The sequence below is a fragment of the Bombina bombina genome, chromosome 1 (genome assembly GCF_027579735.1).
Source record: "Bombina bombina isolate aBomBom1 chromosome 1, aBomBom1.pri, whole genome shotgun sequence".
NCBI lineage: Eukaryota > Metazoa > Chordata > Amphibia > Anura > Bombinatoridae > Bombina > Bombina bombina.
The window spans coordinates 1,434,025,236-1,434,048,352 of NC_069499.1; the positions used below are offsets into that span (position 1 = coordinate 1,434,025,236).

The following is a 23,117-nucleotide window of genomic DNA, read 5'->3' on the forward strand; positions in this document are numbered from 1 at the left end:
TTTTAGCATTTATATTTATTTTACAGGCAACTTTGTATTTATTTTAACTAGGTACAATAGCTATTAAATAGTTATTGACTAATTAATAGCTACCTAGTTAAAATAATTACAAAATTACCTGTAAAATAAACCTAACACTACACTATCATTAAATAAATTAACTACAAGTACCTACAATTATCTACAATTAAATAAACTAAAGTACAAAACCCCCCCACTAAATCACAAAAAATAAAAAACCACTAAATTACAAAAAATAAAAAAATATTACAAGAATTTTAAACTAATTACACCTAATCTAAGCCCCCTAATAAAATAACAAAGCCCCCCAAAATAAAAAAAAATGCCCTACCCTATACTAAATTACAAAAGTTAACAGCTCTATTACCTTACCAGCCCTGAACAGGGCCCTTTGCGGGGCATGCCCCAAAGAAAACAGCTCTTTTGCCTGTAAAAAAAAAACACAATCCCCCCCCCCACATTACAACCCACCACTCACATACCCCTACTCTAACCCAAACCCCCCTTAAATAAACCTAACACTACCCCCCTGAAGATCTCCCTACCTTGAGTCGTGTTCACCCAGCCGGGCCGAAGTCTTCATCCGATGGGGCAGAAGAAGACATCCAGACCGGCAGAAGTCTTCATCCAAGCGGGGCAAGAAGAGGTCTTCCATCCATCATACAAGTACCAAAATACAAACAAACACTAAATTACCAAAAATAATAAAATATTACAATAATTTTAAACTAATTACACCTAATCTAAGCCCCCTACTAGCTATTAATATAGCTTCAATATAACTAATAGTTACATTGTAGCTATTTTAGGATTTATATGTATTTTACAGGCAACTTTGTATTTATTTTAACTAGGTACAATAGTTATTAAATAGTTAATAACTATTTAATAACTACCTAGCTAAAATAAATACAAATTTACCTGTAAAATAAATCATAACCTAAGTTACAATTACACCTAACACTACACTATCATTAAATTAACTAAATAAATGAATCCTATATAAAACTAAAGACTTACCTGTAAAATAAACCCTAATATAGCTGCAATATAACTAATAGTTACATTGTAGCTATTTTAGCATTTATATTTATTGTACAGGCAACTTTGTATTCATTTTAACTAGGTTTAATAGCTATTAAATAGATATTGACTATTTAATAGCTACCTAGTTAAAATAATTACAAAATTACCTGTAAAATAAATCCTAACCTAAGTTACAATTAAACCTAACACTACACTATCATTAAATAAATTAACTACAAGTACCTACAATTAAATACAATTAAAAAAACTAAACTAAAGTACAACCCCCCCCCACTAAATTACAAAAAATAAAAAAATATTACAAGAATTTTAAACTAATTACACCTAATCTAAGCCCCCTAATAAAATAACAAAGCCCCCCAAAATAAAAAAAATGCCCTAACCTATATTAAATTACAAAAGTAAACAGCTCTATTACCTTACCAGCCCTGAACAGGGCCCTTTGCGGGGCATGCCCCAAAGAAAACAGCTCTTTTGCCTGTAAAAAAAAAACACAATCCCCCCCCCACATTACAACCCACCACCCACATACCCCTACTCTAACCCAAACCCCCCTTAAATAAACCTAACACTACCCCCCTGAAGATCTCCCTACCGCGCGTGCAATTTCAGTCCGAGGACTGGATTCTGATTTGCTTATCAGTTTAAGAAGAAGGCAGCTACGTAATAGTGGGGGGAGTTCGGCATCCATATTGACCGGGTATTAGAGTAGTTAGCGCCGCTGATTAGGACAGAAGCAAGGCGGCAAGGGAGGAGGGGGTATAGTGTAGGCGGACCTCCGTTTCTTAATTTACAATATTAAAACCTGTTACACTAAGTGTTGAATGTCCCTTTAATGATTCAGATAAAACATGCAGTTTTGAAAAACTTTTCAATGTACTTCTAGTACCTAATCAGGCTTGTTCTTTGATATCCTTTGTAGAAAATCATACCTAGTGTCATGTAAAAAGCTCAGTGACTTTTGTAAAAATATACAGATTAATAGTTCATATATATCCTCTGATATAAAAATGTCTTGTCATCTGTAATGATACAGCATTTCTAAATGGCCTGAAATGGCTGACACAAAACCCTCTTACTGATTGATACACTACATAGAAAGAAAGTATGTTTACTCAGACCTCCTGCTGTTCAGATGTTCACTAACTAGAACTACAAAGAGAACATTTGTTCCCCAACTAGAAGGTATAAACTTCAAGAGAGCTTTTGTTCTGTCATCTATATTAGGTTAAAATTTAATATACATCCTACCCAGATCACCAACCCCCTGTGGACAGCAGACACAGGTCTGGACTCATGTTTGAAGCTAGCTGAATCTCAGGGGATGTAATAATTGGCACAGGCATATTGATAAACAAATTATTAACCACTGGGCCTCCTCGAGCCTTCTCAATACACAGATACCCAGACTCGATGGCATGGGGGAAGTTGAAAGCATCAAAGTTAAGATTTTAAAGTACAACTTGTGTCTAATGCTTATATAATATATTAAATATGAAGTGAAGTGAATATGTATCTGTATTGAATTTAAAATGTTTGACTGTATTTTAAAATAAACAGCATTTGCTTTATTTCAGAATTTGATCCCAATGAGGTTTGGAAATGAATACATATTCAATAAGTTGTCCTATTACTATAATCATAGATATGAATCCATATTTTTTAAACATTATTAAGACATGAGAAATGATTAAATGAAATATATATATATATTTCTTTCATGTAATTAGCAAGAGTCCATGAGCTAGTGACGTATGGGATATACATTCCTACCAGGAGGGGCAAAGTTTCCCAAACCTCAAAATGCCTATAAATACACCCCTCACCACACCCACAATTCAGTTTTACAAACTTTGCCTCCCATGGAGGTGGTGAAGTAAGTTTGTGCTAGATTCTACGTTGATATGCGCTTCGCAGCAGGCTGAAGCCCGGTTTTCCTCTCAGAGTGCAGTGAATGTCAGGGGGATGTGAAGAGAGTATTGCCTATTTGAATACAATGGTCTTCCTCTAGGGGATCTATTTCATAGGTTCTCTGTTATCGGTCGTAGAGATTTCTTCTCCTACCTCCCTTTTCAGATCGACGATATACTCTTATATACCATTACCTCTACTGATTCTCGTTTCAGTACTGGTTTGGCTATCTACTATATGTAGATGAGTGTCCTGGGGTAAGTAAGTCTTATTTTTTGTGACACTCTAAGCTATGGTTGGCACTTTATATGTAAAGTTCTAAATATATGTCTTTAAACTTATATTTGCCATGATTCAGGATAATCAGTATTCCTTCATTCAGACTGTCAGTTTCATTATTTGGGATAATGCATATGAATAAATATTTTTTTCTTACCTTGAAAATTTTCAATTGGCTATTTTTCCCTGCGGGCTGTTAGGCACGCGGGGGCAGAAAATGTTTCATTTTATTGCGTCATTCTTGGTGTGAACTTTTTTGGCGCAAAATTTTGTCATTTCTGGTGCCGTAGTTGACGCCGGAAGTTGTATTCAGTTACGTCATTTTTTTGACGCATGTGTATTCAGACGTTTTTTTGCGCCAAAAAATGTGGGCGTCGGTTTCGGCGTCAGAGGATGTGGCGTCATACTTGGCGCCAAAAAATATGGGCGTTGTATTTGGCGCCAATAATGTTGGCGTCATTCTTGGCGCCAAAAATGTGGCCGTCTTTTTTGTTCCACTTTTTTTTTCCACATTATTTAAGTCTCACTTTTTCATTGCTTCTGGTTGCCAGAGGCTTGTTATTTTGCATTTTTTCCCATTCCTGAAACTGTCATTTAAGGAATTTGATAATTTTGCTTTATATGTTGTTTTTTCTATTACGTATTGCAAGATGTCACATCCTGACCCTGGATCAGAATCTACTACTGGAAAGACGCTGCCTGATGCTGGTTCTACCAAAGTTAAGTGCATTTGTTGTAAACTTGTGGTAACTGTTCCTCCGGCTGTAGTTTGTGTTAGTTGCCATGATAAACTTTCCAATGCAGATTGTGTCTCCATTAGTAATAATCCTTTACCTGTTGTTGTTCCTTCAACATCTAATGTTCAGGATGTTCCTGTTAATGTAAAAGAATTTTTCTAATTCTATTAGGAAGGCTCTGTCTGTTATTCCTCCTTCCAGTAAACGTAAAAGGTCTTTTAAAACTTCTCATATTTCGGATGAATTTTTAAGTGACCGCCATCATTCTGACTTAACTGTTTCTGATGAGGATCTTTCGGGTTCAGAAGATTCTGCCTCAGATATTGATACTGATAAATCTTCTTATTTGTTTAAAATGGAGTTTATTCGTTCTTTACTTAAAGAAGTGTTGATTGCATTAGATATGGAGGAGTCTAGTCCTCTTGATACTAAATCCGCTAAGCGTTTCAATTCGGTTTATAAACCTCATGTAGTTATTCCAGAAGTTTTTCCAGTCCCTGATGCGATTTCAGAAGTGATTTCTAGGGAATGGAATAGTCTTTGTACTTCATTTACTCCTTCTCCAAGGTTTAAGAAATTGTACCCTGTGCCATCTGATAGATTAGAGTTTTGGGACAAAATCCCCAAAGTTGATGGGGCTATCTCTACTCTTGCTAAACGTACTACTATTCCTACAGCAGATAGTACTTCCTTTAAGGATCCTTTAGACAGGAAGCTTGAATCCTTTCTAAGGAGAGCTTATTTATGTTCAGGTAATCTTCTTAGACCTGCTATTTCTTTGGCTGATGTTGCTGCAGCTTCAACTTTCTGGTTGGAGGCTTTAGCGCAACAAGTATCAGACCATAATGCTTATAGCATTGTTAAACTTCTTCAACATGCTAATAACTTTATTTGTGATGCCATTTTTGATATCATTAGAATTGATGTCAGGTATGTGTCTTTAGCTATTTTAGCTAGAAGAGCTTTATGGCTTAAAACTTGGAATGCAGATATGACTTCTAAGTCAACTTTGCTTTCTCTCTCTTTCCAAGGTAATAAATTGTTTGGTTCTCAGTTGGATTCAATAATTTCAACTGTTACTGGGGGGAAGGGAGCCTTTTTGCCTCAGGACAAAAAATCTAAAGGTAAATATAGGGCTGCTAATCGTTTTCGTTCCTTTCGTCAGAATAAGGAGCAGAAGCCTGACCCTTCCTCTAAAGGAACGGTTTCCGTTTGTAAACCTTCTCCAGTCTGGAATAAATACAAGCCTTTTAGAAAGCCAAAACCAGCTCCCAAATCCGCATGAAAGTGCGGCCCTCATTCCAGCACAGCTGGTAGGGGGCAGGTTACGATTTTTCAAAGATATTTGGATCAATTCGATTCACAATCTTTGGATTCAGAACATTGTTTCACAAGGGTACAGAATAGGTTTCAAGGTAAGGCCGCCTGTGAGAAGATTTTTTCTCTCACGCATTCCAGTAAATCCAGTGAAGGCTCAGGCGTTTCTGAAATGTGTTTCAGACCTAGAGTTAGCTGGGGTAATTATGCCAGTTCCAGTTCTGGAACGGGGTCTGGGGTTTTACTCAAATCTATTCATTGTACCAAAGAAGGAGAATTCCTTCAGACCAGTTCTGGATCTAAAAATATTGAATCGTTATGTAAGGATACCAACATTCAAAATGGTGACTATAAGGACTATTCTGCCTTTTGTTCAGCAAGGGCATTATATGTCTACAATAGACTTACAGGATGCATATCTTCAGCTGGTAGGGGGCAGGTTATGATTTTTCAAAGATGTTTGGATCAATTCGATTCACAATCTTTGGATTCAGAACATTGTTTCACAAGGGTACAGAATAGGTTTCAAGGTAAGGCCGCCTGTGAGAAGATTTTTTCTCTCACGCATTCCAGTAAATCCAGTGAAGGCTCAGGCGTTTCTGAAATGTGTTTCAGACCTAGAGTTAGCTGGGGTAATTATGCCAGTTCCAGTTCTGGAACGGGGTCTGGGGTTTTACTCAAATCTATTCATTGTACCAAAGAAGGAGAATTCCTTCAGACCAGTTCTGGATCTAAAAATATTGAATCGTTATGTAAGGATACCAACATTCAAAATGGTGACTATAAGAACTATTCTGCCTTTTGTTCAGCAAGGGCATTATATGTCTACAATAGACTTACAGGATGCATATCTTCATATTCTGATTCATCCAGATCACTATCAGTTCCTGAGATTCTCTTTTCTAGACAAGCATTACCAGTTTGTTGCTCTTCCGTTTGGCCTAGCAACAGCTCCAAGGATCTTTTCAAAGGTTCTCGGTGCCCTTCTCTCTGTAATCAGAGAACAGGGTATTGCGGTATTTCCTTTTTTGGACGATATCTTGGTACTTGCTCAGTCTTTACATTCTGCAGAATCTCATACGAATCAACTTGTGTTGTTTCTTCAAAGACATGGTTGGAGGATCAATTTACCAAAGAGTTCCTTGATTCCTCAGACAAGGGTAACCTTTTTGGGTTTCCAAATAGATTCAGTGTCCATGACTTTGTCTCTAACAGAAAAGAGATGTCTGAAATTGGTTTCAGCTTGTCGAAACCTTCAGTCTCAATTGTTCCCTTCGGTAGCATTATGCATGGAAATCTTAGGTCTCATGACTGGTGCATCGGACGCGATCCCTTTTGCTCGTTTTCACATGAGACCTCTCCAGCTTTGTATGCTGAACCAGTGGTGCAGGGATTATACAAAGATATCACAATTAATATCCTTAAATCCCAATGTTCGATCTTCTCTAACTTGGTGGTTGAATTGCCATCGTTTAATTCAAGGGGCCTCTTTTGTTCGTCCAACCTGTACTGTGATCTCAACAGATGCGAGTCTTTCAGATTGGGGATCTCTGACAGAGCAGGGGGTTTGGGAATCTCAGGAGGCGAGATTACCAATCAACATTTTGGAACTCCGTGCAATTTTCAGAGCTCTTCAGTTCTGGCCTCTTCTGAAGAGAGAATCGTTTATTTGTTTTCAGACAGACAATGTCACAACCGTGGCGTATGTCAATCATCAAGTTGGGACTCACAGTCCTCAAGCTATGAAAGAAGTATCTCGGAAACTTGTATGGGCGGAATCCAGCTCCTGTCTAATTTCTGCGGTTCATATCCCAGGTGTAGACAATTGGGAAGCGGATTATCTCAGTCGCCAGACGTTACATCCGGGCGAATGGTCTCTTCACCCAGAGGTATTTCTTCAGATTGTTCAAATCTGGGGACTTCCAGAAATAGATCTGATGGCCTCTCATCTAAACAAGAAACTTCCCAGGTATCTGTCCAGATCCAGGGATCCTCAGGCGGAAGCAGTGGATGCGATGTCGCTTCCGTGGAATTATCATCCTGCCTATATCTTTCTGCCTCTAGTTCTTCTTCCAAAAGTAATTTCCAAGATTTTACTGGAGCGTTCGTTTGTACGGCTGGTGGCTCCAGCATGGCCTCACAGGTTTTGGTATGCGGATCTCATTCGGATGGCCAGTTGCCAACCTTGGACACTTCCGTTAAGACCAGACCTTCTATCTCAAGGCCCATTTTTCCATCAGGATCTCAAATCATTAAATTTGAAGGTATGGAGATTGAACGCTTGATTCTTAGTCATAGAGGTTTCTCTGACTCAGTGATTAATACTATGTTACATGCTCGTAAATCTGTCTCTAGAAAGATTTATTATCGAGTTTGGAAGACTTACATTTCTTGGTGTTCTTCTCATAAATTCTCTTGGCATTCTTTTAGAATTCCTAGAATTTTACAGTTTCTTCAGGATGGTTTGGATAAGGGGTTGTCTGTAAGTTCTTTGAAAGGACAAATCTCTGCTCTTTCTGTTCTTTTTCACAGAAAGATTGCTAATCTTCCTGATATTCATTGTTTTGTACAGGCTTTGGTTCGTATCAAACCTGTCATTAAGTCAATCTCTCCTCCTTGGAGTCTTAATTTGCTTCTGAGGGCCTTACAGGCTCCTCCGTTTGAACCTATGCATTCTCTGGATATTAAATTACTTTCTTGGAAAGTTTTGTTTCTTTTGGCCATCTCTTCTGCTAGAAGAGTTTCTGAGTTATATGCTCTTTCTTGTGAATCTCCTTTTCTGATTTTTTATCAGGATAAGGCGGTGTTGCGGACTTCATTTCAATTTTTACCTAAAGTTGTGAATTCTAACAACATTAGTAGAGAAATTGTTGTCCCTTCATTGTGTCCTAATCCTAAGAATTCTCTGGAAAGATCTTTACATTCTTTGGATGTAGTTAGAGCTTTGAAATATTATGTTGAAGCTACTAAAGATTTTAGAAAGACTTCTAGTCTATTTATCTTTTCTGGTTCCAGGAAAGGTCAGAAGGCTTCTGCCATTTCTTTGGCGTCTTGGTTAAAGTCTTTGATTCATCTTGCTTATGTGGAGTCGGGTAAGTCCCCGCCTCAAAGGATTACGGCTCATTCTACTAGGTCAGTTTCTACTTCCTGGGCTTTTAGGAATGAAGCTTCTGTTGATCAGATTTGCAAAGCAGCAACTTGGTCTTCTTTGCATACTTTTACTAAATTCTACCATTTTGATGTTTTTTCTTCTTCTGAAGCAGTTTTTGGTAGAAAAGTACTTCAGGCAGCTGTTTCAGTTTGATTCTTCTGCTTATGATTTCAGTTTTTTTCATTATAAGATTAAAACGTTTTGATTTGGGTTGTGGATTATTTTTTCAGCGGAATTGGCTGTCTTTATTTTATCCCTCCCTCTCTAGTGACTCTTGCGTGGAAGTTCCACATCTTGGGTATCTGCTATCCCCTACGTCACTAGCTCATGGACTCTTGCTAATTACATGAAAGAAAACATAATTAATGTAAGAACTTACCTGATAAATTCATTTCTTTCATATTAGCAAGAGACCATGAGGCCCACCCTTTTTTTTGTGGTGGTTATGATTTTTTTGTATAAAGCACAATTATTCCAATTCCTTATTTTTGATGCTTTCGCTCCTTTCTTATCACCCCACTTCTTGGCTATTCGTTAAACTGAATTGTGGGTGTGGTGAGGGGTGTATTTATAGGCATTTTGAGGTTTGGGAAACTTTGCCCCTCCTGGTAGGAATGTATATCCCATACGTCACTAGCTCATGGACTCTTGCTAATATGAAAGAAATTAATTTATCAGGTAAGTTCTTACATAAATTATGTTATTAAATAGTCAATAATTATAATGCTCATATGTATCTGTCATGATTTAATTGCTACAGAATTCTATTGCAGGTATGTATGGAATATAGAGATGCTCAAAATTGCAATATAATCTCAGAATATGGGATGATATGATCTTATTAAAATCATTTTATCTCGTAATGGAAATATGACTCAGGAATCAATCAAGATATATTATAAAGAGAGGATTGTCTGGGAGTATACATTAGCTAAGATATTTGTATTATATATATATATATATATATATATATATATATATATATATATATATATATATATATATATAATATATACCCTTCTTTGGATTTGAAAATACGTGCTCAGTTAGATTAGGTGGGCCATGTATTGATCATATAGTTTATTAAAGCTAGAAAATTATAGATTTATTTAATGTACATTTCTTTAAAAAAAAAAAAAAATATATATATATATATATATATATATATATATATATATATTTTAAGCAGTTAATATCTTTGACAAATGGACACAGAGAATTTCCATTGGGTGATAAAGAAATGAAGGTGGAATTTGTCACAGACAAAAAGACTATGCAAAGAAGGGAAGAGACACAAAACCCCCCCCACACTTTTGGTTTGGGACCTGACTTAGAATATCTCTCTGTTGGAAACAGAGAAATACCTCTGTGTTTGTGATACCCTGTTTGCAAAAATACCTTCATGTATGACTTTGGAAAATCTTTGGTTGGAAAAGCTGAAACTCTCAAATATTTGTTGCTGGTAAAGTATATTGATCGTTAAATATATTTAGTATTTTAAATCAAAGGTAGTCTCTATATCAGTAGTTTAATTGAAGCTGTATTTAAAGGTGTAATTTATATTTCTCTTGTAAAGGTGTATCCAGTCCACGGGTTCATCCATTATTTGTGGGATATTCTCCTTCCCAACAGGAAGTTGCAAGAGGACACCCACAGCAGAGCTGTCTATATAGCTCCTCCCCTAACTGCCACCCCCAGTCATTCTCTTGCAACTCTCGACAAGATAGGAAGTGTAAGAGAGATGTGGTGACTTAGTGTAGTTTTTACCTTCAATCAAGAGTTTATTTTTAAACGGTACCGGCGTTGTACTGTTTTACTCTTAGGCAGAAATTGGAAGAAGAATCTGCTTGGAGGTTGATGATCTTAGCGGTTTGTAACTAAGGTCCATTGCTGTTCTCACACATAACTGAAGAGTATGGAAAGAAAACTTCAGTTGGGGGGACGGTTTGCAGATTACCTGCTTTGAGGTATGTTCAGTATATTTATTTCTAGAGAGATGATAAGGTCTAGAAAATGCTGACAGAGCCTTGTATATTTGAGGTAAGCCTGATGCAGTGATTTTACAACGACTGGGATCATGCTTACAAAAAAGGGTAATATTCATGTTAATACTCATATTACTTAGTGTCAAAACGTTTGCATGGTTTATAGAAAAAACGTTTTTTCTCTGAGGGTGATAAATCTTTATTTGGGGCCTAGTTTTCCACATGGCTAGTCAGATTACTCCTAGGAGTACTTTTTTAAGGCCCTCTGACATCGAGTGCATGGTGGGAGGGGCCTATTTTCGCGCTCTAAATGCGCAGTTGATATTCAGACTGAGACATCAAGCTTCCCTAAAGGAGTCCTCTGGCATCTAGGACCACTATAGAGGGTTTTTGTCCTGCAAAAATCGTGTTTAAGGGCAGGTAGGAGCCACAGCAGAGCTGTGGCAGTGTGTTTGACTGTTTATTAACGTTTTTAACGTTTTTCAAATCCGGTTTGGGGCCTAAAGGGTTAATCATCCATTTGAAAGTGGGTGCAATGCTGCTTTAGTCCATTATACACACTGTAAAAATGTTGTATTGTTTACTACTTTTTAACACTGTTTTGCAGTTTATGTGGTAGTTTTTTTCTCTTAAAGGCACAGTAACGTTTTTGTTTAATTGCTGTTTCACATTTATTAAAGTATTTTCCAAGCTTGCTGGTCTCATTACTAGTCTGTTAAACATGTCTGACATAGAGGAAACTCCTTGTTCATTATGTTTAGTAGCCATTGTGGAACCCCCTCTTAGAATGTGTACCAAATGTACTGATATTTCTATAAGTTATAAAGACCATATTATGGCATTTAAAGATTTATCACCAGAGGTTTATCAGACTGACAAAAGGGAGGTTAAACCACCTAGCTCTCCCCATGTGTCAGAACCTATATCTCCCGCTCAAGTGACACCAAGTACATCTGGCGCGTCCAATGCGTTTACCTTACAAGACATGGCGGCGGTTATGACTAATACCCCCACAGAGGTATTGTCCAAACTGCCAGGGTTACAAGGAAAGCGAGACAGCTCTGGGGCTAGAACAAATACAGAGCTTTCTGACGCTTTAGTAGCTATGTCCGATATACCCTCACAATATGCAGAAGCCGAAGCAGGAGAGCTTCTATCTGTGGGTGACATTTTTGATTCAGGGAAGGCGTTACTTCAGTCTGACTCTGAAATGACAGCGTTTAAATTTAAGCTTGAACACCTCCGCTTGTTGCTCAGGGAGGTTTTAGCGACTCTGGATGACTGTGACCCCATTGTAGTCCCAGAGAAATTGTGTAAAATGGACAAATACTTTGCAGTGCCTGTTTACACTGACGTTTTTCCAGTCCCTAAGAGGTTTTCAGAAATTATTACTAAGGAATGGGATAGACCAGGTGTACCGTTCTCTCCCCCTCCTGCTTTTAAAAAGATGTTTCCCATAGATGCCGCAACACGGGACTCGTGGCAGACGGTCCCTAAGGTGGAGGGAGCAGTCTCTACCCTAGCTAAGCGTACAACTAAACCTACAACAAAAATCTTTATACAACAAGGTTTTATTCTCCAGCCTCTTGCATGCATTGCCCCAGTCACTGCTGCAGCGGCTTTCTGGTTCGAGTCTCTTGAGGAGGCTCTACAGGTGGAGACCCCGTTTGATGATATTCTAGACAGGATTAAAGCTCTTAAATTAGCTAATTCCTTTATTTCTGACGCCGTTTTTCATTTAACCAAGCTAACGGCTAAGAATTCAGGTTTTGCCATTCAGGCGCGTAGGGCGCTATGGCTTAAATCCTGGTCAGCTGACGTTACTTCAAAGTCTAAGCTTCTCAACATCCCCTTCAAAGGGCAGACCCTATTCGGGCCTGGACTGAAGGAGATCATTTCTGATATTACTGGAGGAAAAGGTCACGCCCTTCCTCAGGATAGGTCCAACAAATTAAGGACCAAACAGACTAATTTCCGTTCCTTTCGAAACTTCAAGAGTGGCGCAGCTTCAACTTCCTCTAATGCAAAACAAGAGGGAAATTTTGCCCAGTCCAAACCAGTCTGGAGACCTAACCAGGCTTGGAACAAGGGGAAGCAGGCCAAAAAACCTGCTGCTGCCTCTTAGACAGCATGAAGGAGTAGCCCCCGATCCGGGACCGGATCTAGTTGGGGGCAGACTTTCTCTCTTCTCCTAGGCTTGGGCAAGAGACGTCCAGGATCCCTGGGCTCTGGAGATTGTTTCCCAGGGATATCTTCTGGACTTCAAAGCTTCATCTCTCACAATTATCTGCAAACCAGATAAAGAGAGAGGCATTCTTACGTTGCGTTCAAGACCTACTGGTTATGGGAGTGATCCACCCAGTTCCAAGGGAGGAACAGGACCAGGGTTTTTATTCATATCTGTTTATAGTTCCCAAAAAAGAGGGAACTTTCAGACCAATCTTGGATCTCAAGATCCTAAACAAATTTCTCAGGGTCCCATCCTTCATTATGGAGACTATTCGAACCATCCTACCTATGATCCAGGAGGGTCAATATATGACTACCGTGGACTTAAAGGATGCTTATCTCCACATTCCGATACACAGAGATCATCATCAGTTCCTCAGGTTCGCCTTCCTAGACAGGCATTACCAGTTTGTGGCTCTTCCCTTCGGGTTAACCACGGCACCAATAATCTTTACGAAGCTTCTAGGGTCCCTACTGGCAGTTCTAAGGCCACGAGGCATAGCGGCAGACTTTCACAGTTTTGTGAAGCGTGGAGATGAGATGTCCCAGATCCTTAAGCTGTGGACATAGTATCTCAGGGTTACAAAATAGAATTCAAAACTTTCCCTTCCAGGGGCAGATTCCACCTCTCAAGATTATCTGCAGACCAGGTAAAAAGAGAGGCATTCTTGAACTGCATTCAGGACCTTTCCTCCCTGGGAGTGATTATTCCAGTTCCATTAAGGGAACAGGGTCTCGGATTCTATTTAAATCTGTTTGTGGTTTCCAAAAAAGAGGGAACTTTTCGACCCATTTTAGACCTAAAGTGCCTCTACAAGTTTCTCAGGGTACCGTCCTTCAAAATAGAAACTATTCGTTCCATTCTTTCTTTGGTCCAAGAGAGTCAGTTAATGATGACCATAGATCTGAAGGATTGCGTATCTTCATGTTCCCATCCACAGGGATCTTCACATATTCCTGAGATTCCCCTTTCAAACACTTTCAGTTTGTGGCTCTTCCGTTTTGGCTTGCCACAGCTCCCAGGATTTTCTCAAAGGTTCTGGGGGCTCTCTTGGCAGTGATCAGGTCTCGTGGAATTGCAGTGGCGCCCTACCTGGACGACATATTGTTTCAGGCGCCATCTTTTCAAGAAACAAACTCTTATACAGAGATCTTGTTGTCTTTTCTACGTTCCCATGGTTGCAAAGGGAGTCTGGAAAAGAGTTCCCTTGTTCCAGCTACAAGGGTGGTTTTCTTAAGGACCATAATAAATTCCCTATCTATGAAAATTTTTCTGACGGAGGTCAGAAAATCCAAAATTCTCTCCTCTTACCTCTCTGCTGTCTACTGTTCGGCCATCAGTGGCTCAATGTATTGAGGTAATTGGTCTGATGGTCGCTTCCATGGACATCATTCCCTTTGCTCGATTCCATTTGAGAGCTCTGCAATTATGCATGCTCAGACAATGGAACGGAGACCATTCAGATCTGTCTCAGAGGATAGATCTAGACCAGTCGACAAGAGACTCTCGCCCACTGTGGCTTTCAGGGCACATGCTTCTGGAGACCTTCCTGGGTGATTTTGACCACGGACGCCAGCCTTCTAGGCTGAGGAGCAGTCTGGGACGTTAAAAGCATAGGGACTAGTCAGGAGGAGTCTGCTCTCCCCATAAACATCTTGGAGTTGAGAGCGATTTACAATGCTCTGATGGCTTGGCCTCAATTGTTCTTAGCCCAGTTTATCAGGTTTCAGTCGGACATCACCACCTCAGTGGCTTACATCAACCACCAGGGAGGAACTCGGAGTTCCTTAGCCATGAAGGAGGTGGCACAGATTATTCAGTGGGCGGAAGCTCACAGTTGTTGTCTATCCGCCATACACATTCCTGGAGTAAACAACTGGGAAGCGGATTTCCTGAGCAGACAGTTATTTTATCCCGGGGAGTGGGCTCTCCATCCGGAGGTGTTCTCCAGGTTAACCCTCAAATGGGGGAGTCGGAGTTGGATCTGATGGCATCTCAGTAGAACGCCATGCTTCCAAAGTACGGTTCACTGTCAAGAGATTCTCAGGCCGCTTTGATAGATGTTCTGGCGGTTCCTTGGAAATTCGGTCTAGCATACCTGTTTCCTCCATTAGCACTCCTTATTGCTCATATCAAACAAGAGATAGTATTGGTAATTCTAATAGCTCCTGCATAGTCTCACAGGATCTGGTATGCAGACCTAGTGAAGATGTCTTCTCGGCCGCCTTGGAGGTTGCCTCTGATAAAGGACCTTCTAACCCGGGGTCCATTCCTCCATCCAAAGCTCCTTTTTCTGAAGCTGACTGCTTGGAGATTGAACACTTAGTTCTGTCTAAGAGTAGAGTCGGTCATTGAAACCATGATCCAGCCTCGCAAGCCTGTTACTCTAATAATTTACTATAAGGTATTTTGTAGATACTTTTATTGGTGTGAATCTAAGGGCTACTCTTGGAGTAGAGTCAGGATTCCTAGAATTTTGTCTTCTCCAGGAAGGTCTGGAGAAAAAGGTTGTCAGTCAGTCCTCTGAAAGGTCAGATTTCTGCATTATCTATTTTGTTACACAAGCGTCTGGCGGATGTGCCAGATGTTCAATCTTTTTGTCAAATGTTCTCTTCTGCTTGGAGCATTTCGGAACTCTCGGCTTTGCGGTGTGATTTACCTTACCTTATCTTTCATGCGGATAAGGCGGTTCTTCGTACTAAATTGGGGTTTCTTCCTAAAGTGGTTTCGTATAGAAATATTAATCAGGAAATTATTGTTCCTTCTCTCTGTCCCAATCCTCCTCCTAATAAAGAAAGTTTGTTGCACAACTTGGATTTTGTGCGTGCTCTAAAATTCTATCTACAGGCGACTAAGGATTTTCAAAAGTCTTCTGCCCTGTTTGTTTGTTTCTCAGGAAAGCGTAAGGATCAGAAGGCTACTTCTTTCCCTCTGGTTGAGATGTATGATTCATTTTGCTTATGAGACTGCTGGACAGCAGCCTCCCGAGAGAATTACAGCTCATCCACTAGGGCTGTCTCCTCTTCTTGGGCTTTCAAAGATGAAGTTTCAATGGAACAGCTTTGCAAGGCTGCAACATGGTCCTCTCTGCATGCTTTTTCCAAATTTGATACTTTTGCTTCGGCTGAGGCCTCTTTTGGGAGAAAGGTTCTTTAAGCGGGCGGGCCTTCTGTTTAGGTCTGCCTGTCTTGTTCTCCCTCCCTGTTCATTCTGTGTCCTCTAGTTTGGGTTTTGGTTCCCACTAGTAATTGAATGACGTTGTGGACTCTCCATATCTTAGGAAAGAAAACAAAATGTATGCTTACCTGATATATTTCTTTCTGGATATGGAGAGTCCACGGCCCCACCCTTTATTAAGACAGTTATTTTTGACTAAACCTCAGGCACCTCTACACCTTTGTGTTATTCCTTTTTCCATTTCCCTTATGGGGATTATGGGTAGGGGAGTGAAACTTAACAGCTTTGCTGTGGTGCTCTTTGCCTCCTCCTGCTGGCCAAGAGTGATATTCCCACTAGTAATTGAATGACGTAGTGAACTCTCTATATCCGGAAAGAAAGAAATTTATCAGGTAAGCATACGTTTTGTTTTTATAACTGGGGAATAGAAGTGACGGAGGAGAAATTTGTTCCATGCTGCACCTCAAGTCTACTTGAAAATATTTATTGTTTAAAAAGATAGATAATTCCTTTATTACCAATTCCCTGTTATTTTCATACACTTTTTACCTCTGTGATTACTTTGTATCTAAGCCTCTGCTCTTATCTCAGTTCTTTTGACATTTTAACCAATCAGTGCTGACTCATAAATAAATCCATGGGCATAAGTATAATGTTACATATATGACACACAACTAGCACTGTCTGTGATAACCTGTCAAAATGTACTGATATAAGAGGCGGCCTTCAACGGTTTAGAAATCAGTTTGAATTTACCTAGATTTGCTTTGATAAAAGTAAACTGGAAATTGCATGCCCTATCTCAATCATGAAAGTTTAATTTTGATTTGACTGTTCTTTTAAGGACCTTTAAAGAGACATTGTATTGTAAAATTGTTTTCCATTTAATGTGTTTGTTATACCAGCTGCAGAGTAAAAATGATGGGAATGTGTTCTTTTAGGTTTATTTTTGAATAGGAAATAGCTGTTCTTGTTACTTGAAACCACGTCCTATTCAAATAGTCTGAACTTGTAGGAAGAGCATTCCTTCAATATTTTTTTTTCTCTGTATACGTAATTGAATCCTTATGTTATGTTATCTGATTTATACAAAAGCAAGTGCAATACAAATACCTTCCACCCCCCATTGGGAGTGTATTTTCTTCTTAAAGGGCCATGATACCCAAATGTTGAAACACTTGAAAGTGATGCAGCATAGCTGTAAAAAAAAACTGACTAGAAAATATCGCCTGAACATCTATGTAAAAAAGGAAGCTATTTGACCTCAAAATGTTCTAAGTATTCACACCCCATTGTAAAGGACTTTAAGCAGCAAATCATTATGCCTGTCCCAGGAGGCAAGGGAGCGAGCTTCGTGCACACTCATCTTATTTCCCTATTCAGTTTAAGGAAGTTTACTATGAAATCTCACAAGAGTTAAGTGAAATCTCATGAGATCACAGTAAAAGAGTTCATGACCTCAGCACTGCTGATACTGATTGGCTGCAGTTCATTTATTCCTTTTTTTTTTTTTTTATAACCTGCAGCTGGACAGCAGCTGAAGTATAACTTTTTACACAGAACTTACTCTGCTGAGCTGAAGAGATTGTGAGGTAAAATATCTTCCTTTTTTACATAGAGATGCTCAAGTGATATTTTCCTGTCCGCTTTTTACAGTTATACTGCATCACTTTCAAGTTATTTAGCATATGAGTATTATGTCCCTTTAAGCTTCCTGTTTACATAACTTTAATATAACTAAGAACTGAGATTTTCAGTATAAATGGGGATACACTAGGCAAAATAAGCTATTTCAAATAACAAAATAAACTAAAACAACTATTTAAAAACACTTTAATAAACTTCAACAGTTTATAATGGATCAGTAGGAACACATGAAACGGAAGACACTCTTTAAATACAGTGGAATTGCATAAGCAATAAATACATAATAAAGACTGGAGTAATTTTGATTTTTTTTTTTTTCCTGATAATTTTCAAAGTTACTTAGATTTTCCCTAATCCCTGTATCATGTGACAGATAGCAGCCAATTACATATATACTGTGTACTCTTGCACACACTCAGTAGGAGTTGGTGCCTTGCAAAGTGTGCACAAGAAGATTCTGCACATTTTTATAATGGAAGCAAATTGGAAAGTTTAAAAAAATAATAATGTAAAATACTCTTTATGAATCATGATTTCATTTTGGTTTTAGTATCCTTTAAGAAATACAATACAATGGGACTAATTTATGTACATTTTAGCTTTAGAGCCCTTGGGAGCCTTCAACAGTAATTTAAGAAGCAATTGTTATAAGACCACTGCTTCCTAAACTTTCCACCAATTTTGCAAGATTAGTTTTGCAAGGGCAGGATTATTGCACAAGAAAACTTTTGAGCAATCTTACATTTTACCAACTGATGCTGCATTGACCGTTGTTGGACAGGTTCCCTGTCTGGAAACTTGCCTACTTTTATCTTCTTACATATATCTCAAGTTTTGTTTAGTTGCTTTACCAATATGCCTCTTATCAAAGAAAATATTCTAACCCAAGTTTTAAAGCTGGTGTGCTTAAAAAAAGCACAGTCTTTTGGCTTTTTAAGCATGTAGGGATATACCAGATTATGTTGGACTGATCTGCTGTAAGCTCTATTTCTCACTGTATTTTGCATGCTTGGCATGATTGCACTATTTACTAGGTTTAACAAAGACTTAGTTCATACCTATTTCTTTCTGTTCAGTACTCTATATTATTACTTTTGTTGGGAATTCTTTAGCCTACTTTGTATCTGTTCCAATGCAGGGAGAATCATAGTGAGATAGAGCGCCGCAGGAGGAACAAAATGACTGCATACATCACAGAGCTTTCGGACATGGTACCAACATGCAGTGCCTTGGCTCGCAAACCAGACAAACTTACCATACTGCGCATGGCAGTTTCACATATGAAATCTCTTCGGGGTACTGGAAACACACCCACTGATGGCACATACAAACCATCTTTCCTCACAGATCAGGTATGGTTTTATAGAATGTCATACTTTCGTCTAATACAGACACCTTTGCAGTTATGGCTATATATGTTAAAAATGTATCATTGGGAACCCATTTAAAACGAGAAAAAAATTACAATACAATGTCACTTTAAATAATGGACTTAAAGTAAAAGGACCGCTAAACGCAGACTTTAATGTAAGCATTGGAAAAAATATTGCAGTGTACATTTATCATTATATTTCCTGTGTTCCTGTAATTTTCCTTTGCAAAGTGTGCTGTTCCACCTACCCATAGTCACTGGACTCAGTGTTCTCCACATAAAATGTTGCCATCCGGGTGGCATTATGAAGTAGCTGAGTGAGGGCAGTGTAATACTTTGTAATATTATAACATTTTCTGCTATCCAAAGCGCAAATGAATTGCACAATTTAGCATAAATTAATTTAATGATCATTTGGGCAATAAACATTGAAAACATTAAATATTAGCCAATTTAAGCTCCTATTTGGCTACAATTTTAGCCATGTGATCAGTAAAATCAGCCTGGTGGTGCACCCATTAAAAAAAGCCTGAGGAGAACACTGTGACTGAAATTATCTCCAGTGTTGCATGTTTATAGGGTAATGTTGTACTGAACTTTTGTCTTACAGCAATGACACTAATTCTCCACATTCTTTGCAAAAAAGCTATTCAAATTATTTTATAAACTGACATTTGAAATGCAATCAAGTGACACACATCAAGTGGAAAACCACTTGATTGGCAAATATTAGAAACAATCAGTGATATTAATAAATGAGATCCTGAACACTCAGCAATCACTGTGCGCCATGTAGAAGGGTGAGTGTTCTGAATTCCAAAGAATTTACTTAAGCTTCTCTGGGGGCAGTGGAAAAAAATACAATTGAAGTCTCAATTACAAGAAAATCAGACATGTGATACCTGCTATTTTAATATTGAACATCTTTGTTAGGACAAGTCTTAGGCAGTAAACAATAGAAAAAATCTGCCCATAAAGAATTGTATAAGAGGACCATAACTATTAAACACCTAGGTTACAAGTTTTGCGTTGCAGCTTGTAACGCTGAAAATATGGCACCTCAGCTATTACAAGTGTTGTTGGTATAGGTGTACCGCACACCTTTTAGCCTGTACCGCAACGTCAGTCCCGCACACGTAAAAATGATGTTTCTCCTACATTGGTGTATCCGGTCCACGGCTTCATCCTTACTTGTGGGATATTCTCAATCCCTACAGGAAGTGACAAAGAGAGCACACAGCAGAGCTGTCCATATAGCTCCCCTCAGGCTCCGCCCCCCCAGTCATTCTCTTTGCCGCTCTGAACAAGTAGCATCTTCACGGGGGTGGTACAGAGTATGTGGTGTTAGTTGTAGTTTTTTATTTATTCTATCAAGAGTTTATTTTAAAATAGTGCCGGTTTGTACTATTTACTCTACAGCAGAAAGTGATGAAGATTTCTGTTGAGAGGAGTATGATTTTAGCACCAGTAACTAAAATCCATTGCTGTTCTCACGCAGGACTGTTGAAACCAGAGAACATCAGTTGGGGGGAACAGTTTGCAGGCTTAACTGCTTCAGGTATGATCAGTCATTTTTCTAACAAGACCATGTAATGCTAGAAGACTGTCAGAAATTCCCTCTGGGATAGGTAAGCCATTTTTTTCTTAGACTCTGTATAAAATGATGGCTCTATGCTGGTTGACACTATTGTGGGCTTTAAAATCGATTGCTTTTTAGCATGTTTTTCACTATAAATAAGGTGTTTTTTCAGACTTTAAAACACTTTTGGGGTTTAATTTCGGCCTGGCAATTATTTGGACACCTAAATCTAGTCAGAAAGGCCCCTCCACTCTGGAATGAAGAGGGAGGAGGCCTCATTTTCAGGCCTCAATTGCGCAGTTGTTATGGCCTAGGCAGTCCATGCAGCTTCATGTGGGGAGTCAAGAGGCATCATAAAAGACTCCAGAGAGGCTTATTTCCTACTAAAATAATCCCTAATGAAGGTAAAGGGCTACAGTGGAAGCTGTGGCTAGTACTGTAGTGTGTTAACTGGTTAATAACTGTTATTAGCTCCGGTTTGGGCATTAAGGGGTTTATTGATCAGAAAATTTGTGTGCAATCTTTTCAAAGCATTAAGACTCTGTGGTGAAAATTTCATTAAAATCGGATGTTTATTTCATGGTTTTTTGATGTTTCAGTAATAAAGTGTGCTCTTTTATTATTTAAAGAGACAGTAACGTTTTTGTCAAAAATAATTTTTATTGCATTGTAGTTCTGTTTAAGTCTGTCAAACATGTCTGAATCTTCAGATAGCCTATGTTCTGTATGTCCAAAGGCCAAGGTGGTTCCCCCATTAAATTTATGTGTGAAGTGTGCCGTAGCGTCCAAACAGCTTAAGGACAGTACAATCACACTTAAAAATATAGCCCAAGATGATTCTTTAGCTGAAGGTAGTGAAGATAGCTTGCTTTCCTCTCCTTCTGTGTCAACACCAGCTATGCCCGCGCAGGCGATGCCCAGTACATCTAGCGCACCAATTGCGATTACTATGCAACAGTTAGCAGCAGTAATGGATAATTCTCTCGCAGCATTTTTATCCAAACTGCCAGCTTTTCCTAGGAAGCGTGATTGCTCAGTTTTAAATACAGAAAATGAGCAAGCAGACGCAGAGGATAATTTATCTGTAGTGCCCTCACATCAATCTGACTTGGCGGTGAGGGAGGGCCTGTCTGAGGGAGAAATTTCTGACACAGGAAAAGTTTCTCAGCAGGCAGAGCCTGATACCATAGCATTTAAATTTAAGCTAGAACACCTCCGCGCCCTACTTAAGGAGGTCCTAGCTACTCTTGATGATTGTGACCCTTTGGTGGTCCCAGAAAAATTGTGTAAAATGGATAAATTCTTAGAGGTCCCAGTACACACTGATGCGTTTCCGATACCTAAGAGGGTGGCGGATATAGTGAATAAGGAGTGGGAGAAGCCAGGTGTACCTTTTGTTCCCCCTCCTATATTTAAGAAAATGTTCCCCATTGTTGGGGGCAGTTTCAACGCTAGCTAAGCGCACAACTATACCAATAGAAGACAGTTGCGCTTTCAAAGATCCTATGGATAAAAAATTAGAAGGTTTACTTAAGAAAATTTTTGTTCAACAAGGTTTTCTTCTTCAACCAATTTCTTGCATTATTCCTGTAACCACTGCAGCTGCTTTTTGGTTTGAGGAATTAGAAAACTCGCTCCAGAAGGAGACTTCTTATGATGAAGTCATGGATAGAATTCACGCCCTGAAGTTGGCTAATTCTTTCATTACAGATGCCGCTTTTCAGTTAGCTAAATTAGCAGCGAAAAATTCTGGTTTCGCAATAGTGGCGCGTAGAGCGCTTTGACTAAAATCGTGGTTGGCGGATGTGTCGTCCAAAACAAAATTGCTTAATATTACTTTCAAGGATAAGACCCTATTCGGGCCAGAGTTGAAAGAAATTATTTCAGATATCACTGGGGGAAAGGGCCATGCCCTTCCACAGGATAGACCTTTCAAAGCTAAAAATAAGTCTAATTTTCGTTCCTTTCGCAATTTCAGGAACGGACCAGCTTCTACCTCTACAGCCACTAGGCAAGAGGGTAACGCACCCCAGCCCAAACCAGCATGGAAACCATTGCAAGGCTGGAACAAGGGTAAACAGGCCAAAAAGCCTGCTGCTGCTACCAAGACAGCATGAAGGGGTAGCCCCCAATCCGGGACCGGATCTAGTAGGGGGCAGACTTTCTCTCTTTGCTCAGGCCTGGGCAAGAGATGTTCCGGACCCCTGGGCACTAGAAATTGTCTCTCAGGGGTATCTTCTAGAATTCAAGGACCTTCCTCCAAGGGGAAGGTTCCACATGTCTCGCTTATCTTTAGACCAGATAAAGAGACGGGCATTCTTACATTGCGTAGAAGACCTTTTAAAAATGGGAGTGATAAACCCAGTTCCAACAGCACTCAAACCTGTTTGTAGTTCCCAAAAAGGAAGGAACTTTCAGGCCAATTCTGGATTTAAAGATCCTAAACAAATTCCTCAGAGTTCCATCATTCAAAATGGAAACCATTCGGACAAGCATTACCAGTCGTGGCTCTTCCCTTCGGATTGGCCACTGCTCACAGAATTTTCAACAGGCGTCGTCCTTTCACAAAGCAAGGGCTCATATGGACATTGTTCTAGCCTTTCTAAGGTCTCACGGGTGGAAGGTGAACATAGAAAAAAGTTCTCTGTCCCCGTTCACAAGGGT

General features: G+C 39.2%; 1 protein-coding gene across 1 annotated transcript in view; it reads left to right on the forward strand.

Moving 5' to 3' along the window:
- ARNT (aryl hydrocarbon receptor nuclear translocator) overlaps positions 1–23,117 on the forward strand; it is a 382,463-nt gene that overhangs the window by 156,528 nt on the left and 202,818 nt on the right. Inside the window, exon 5 of the mRNA XM_053705500.1 lies at positions 18,641–18,854. Coding sequence (XP_053561475.1) covers positions 18,641–18,854 — 214 coding nt within the window. The remainder of the gene's footprint in view (positions 1–18,640; positions 18,855–23,117) is intronic.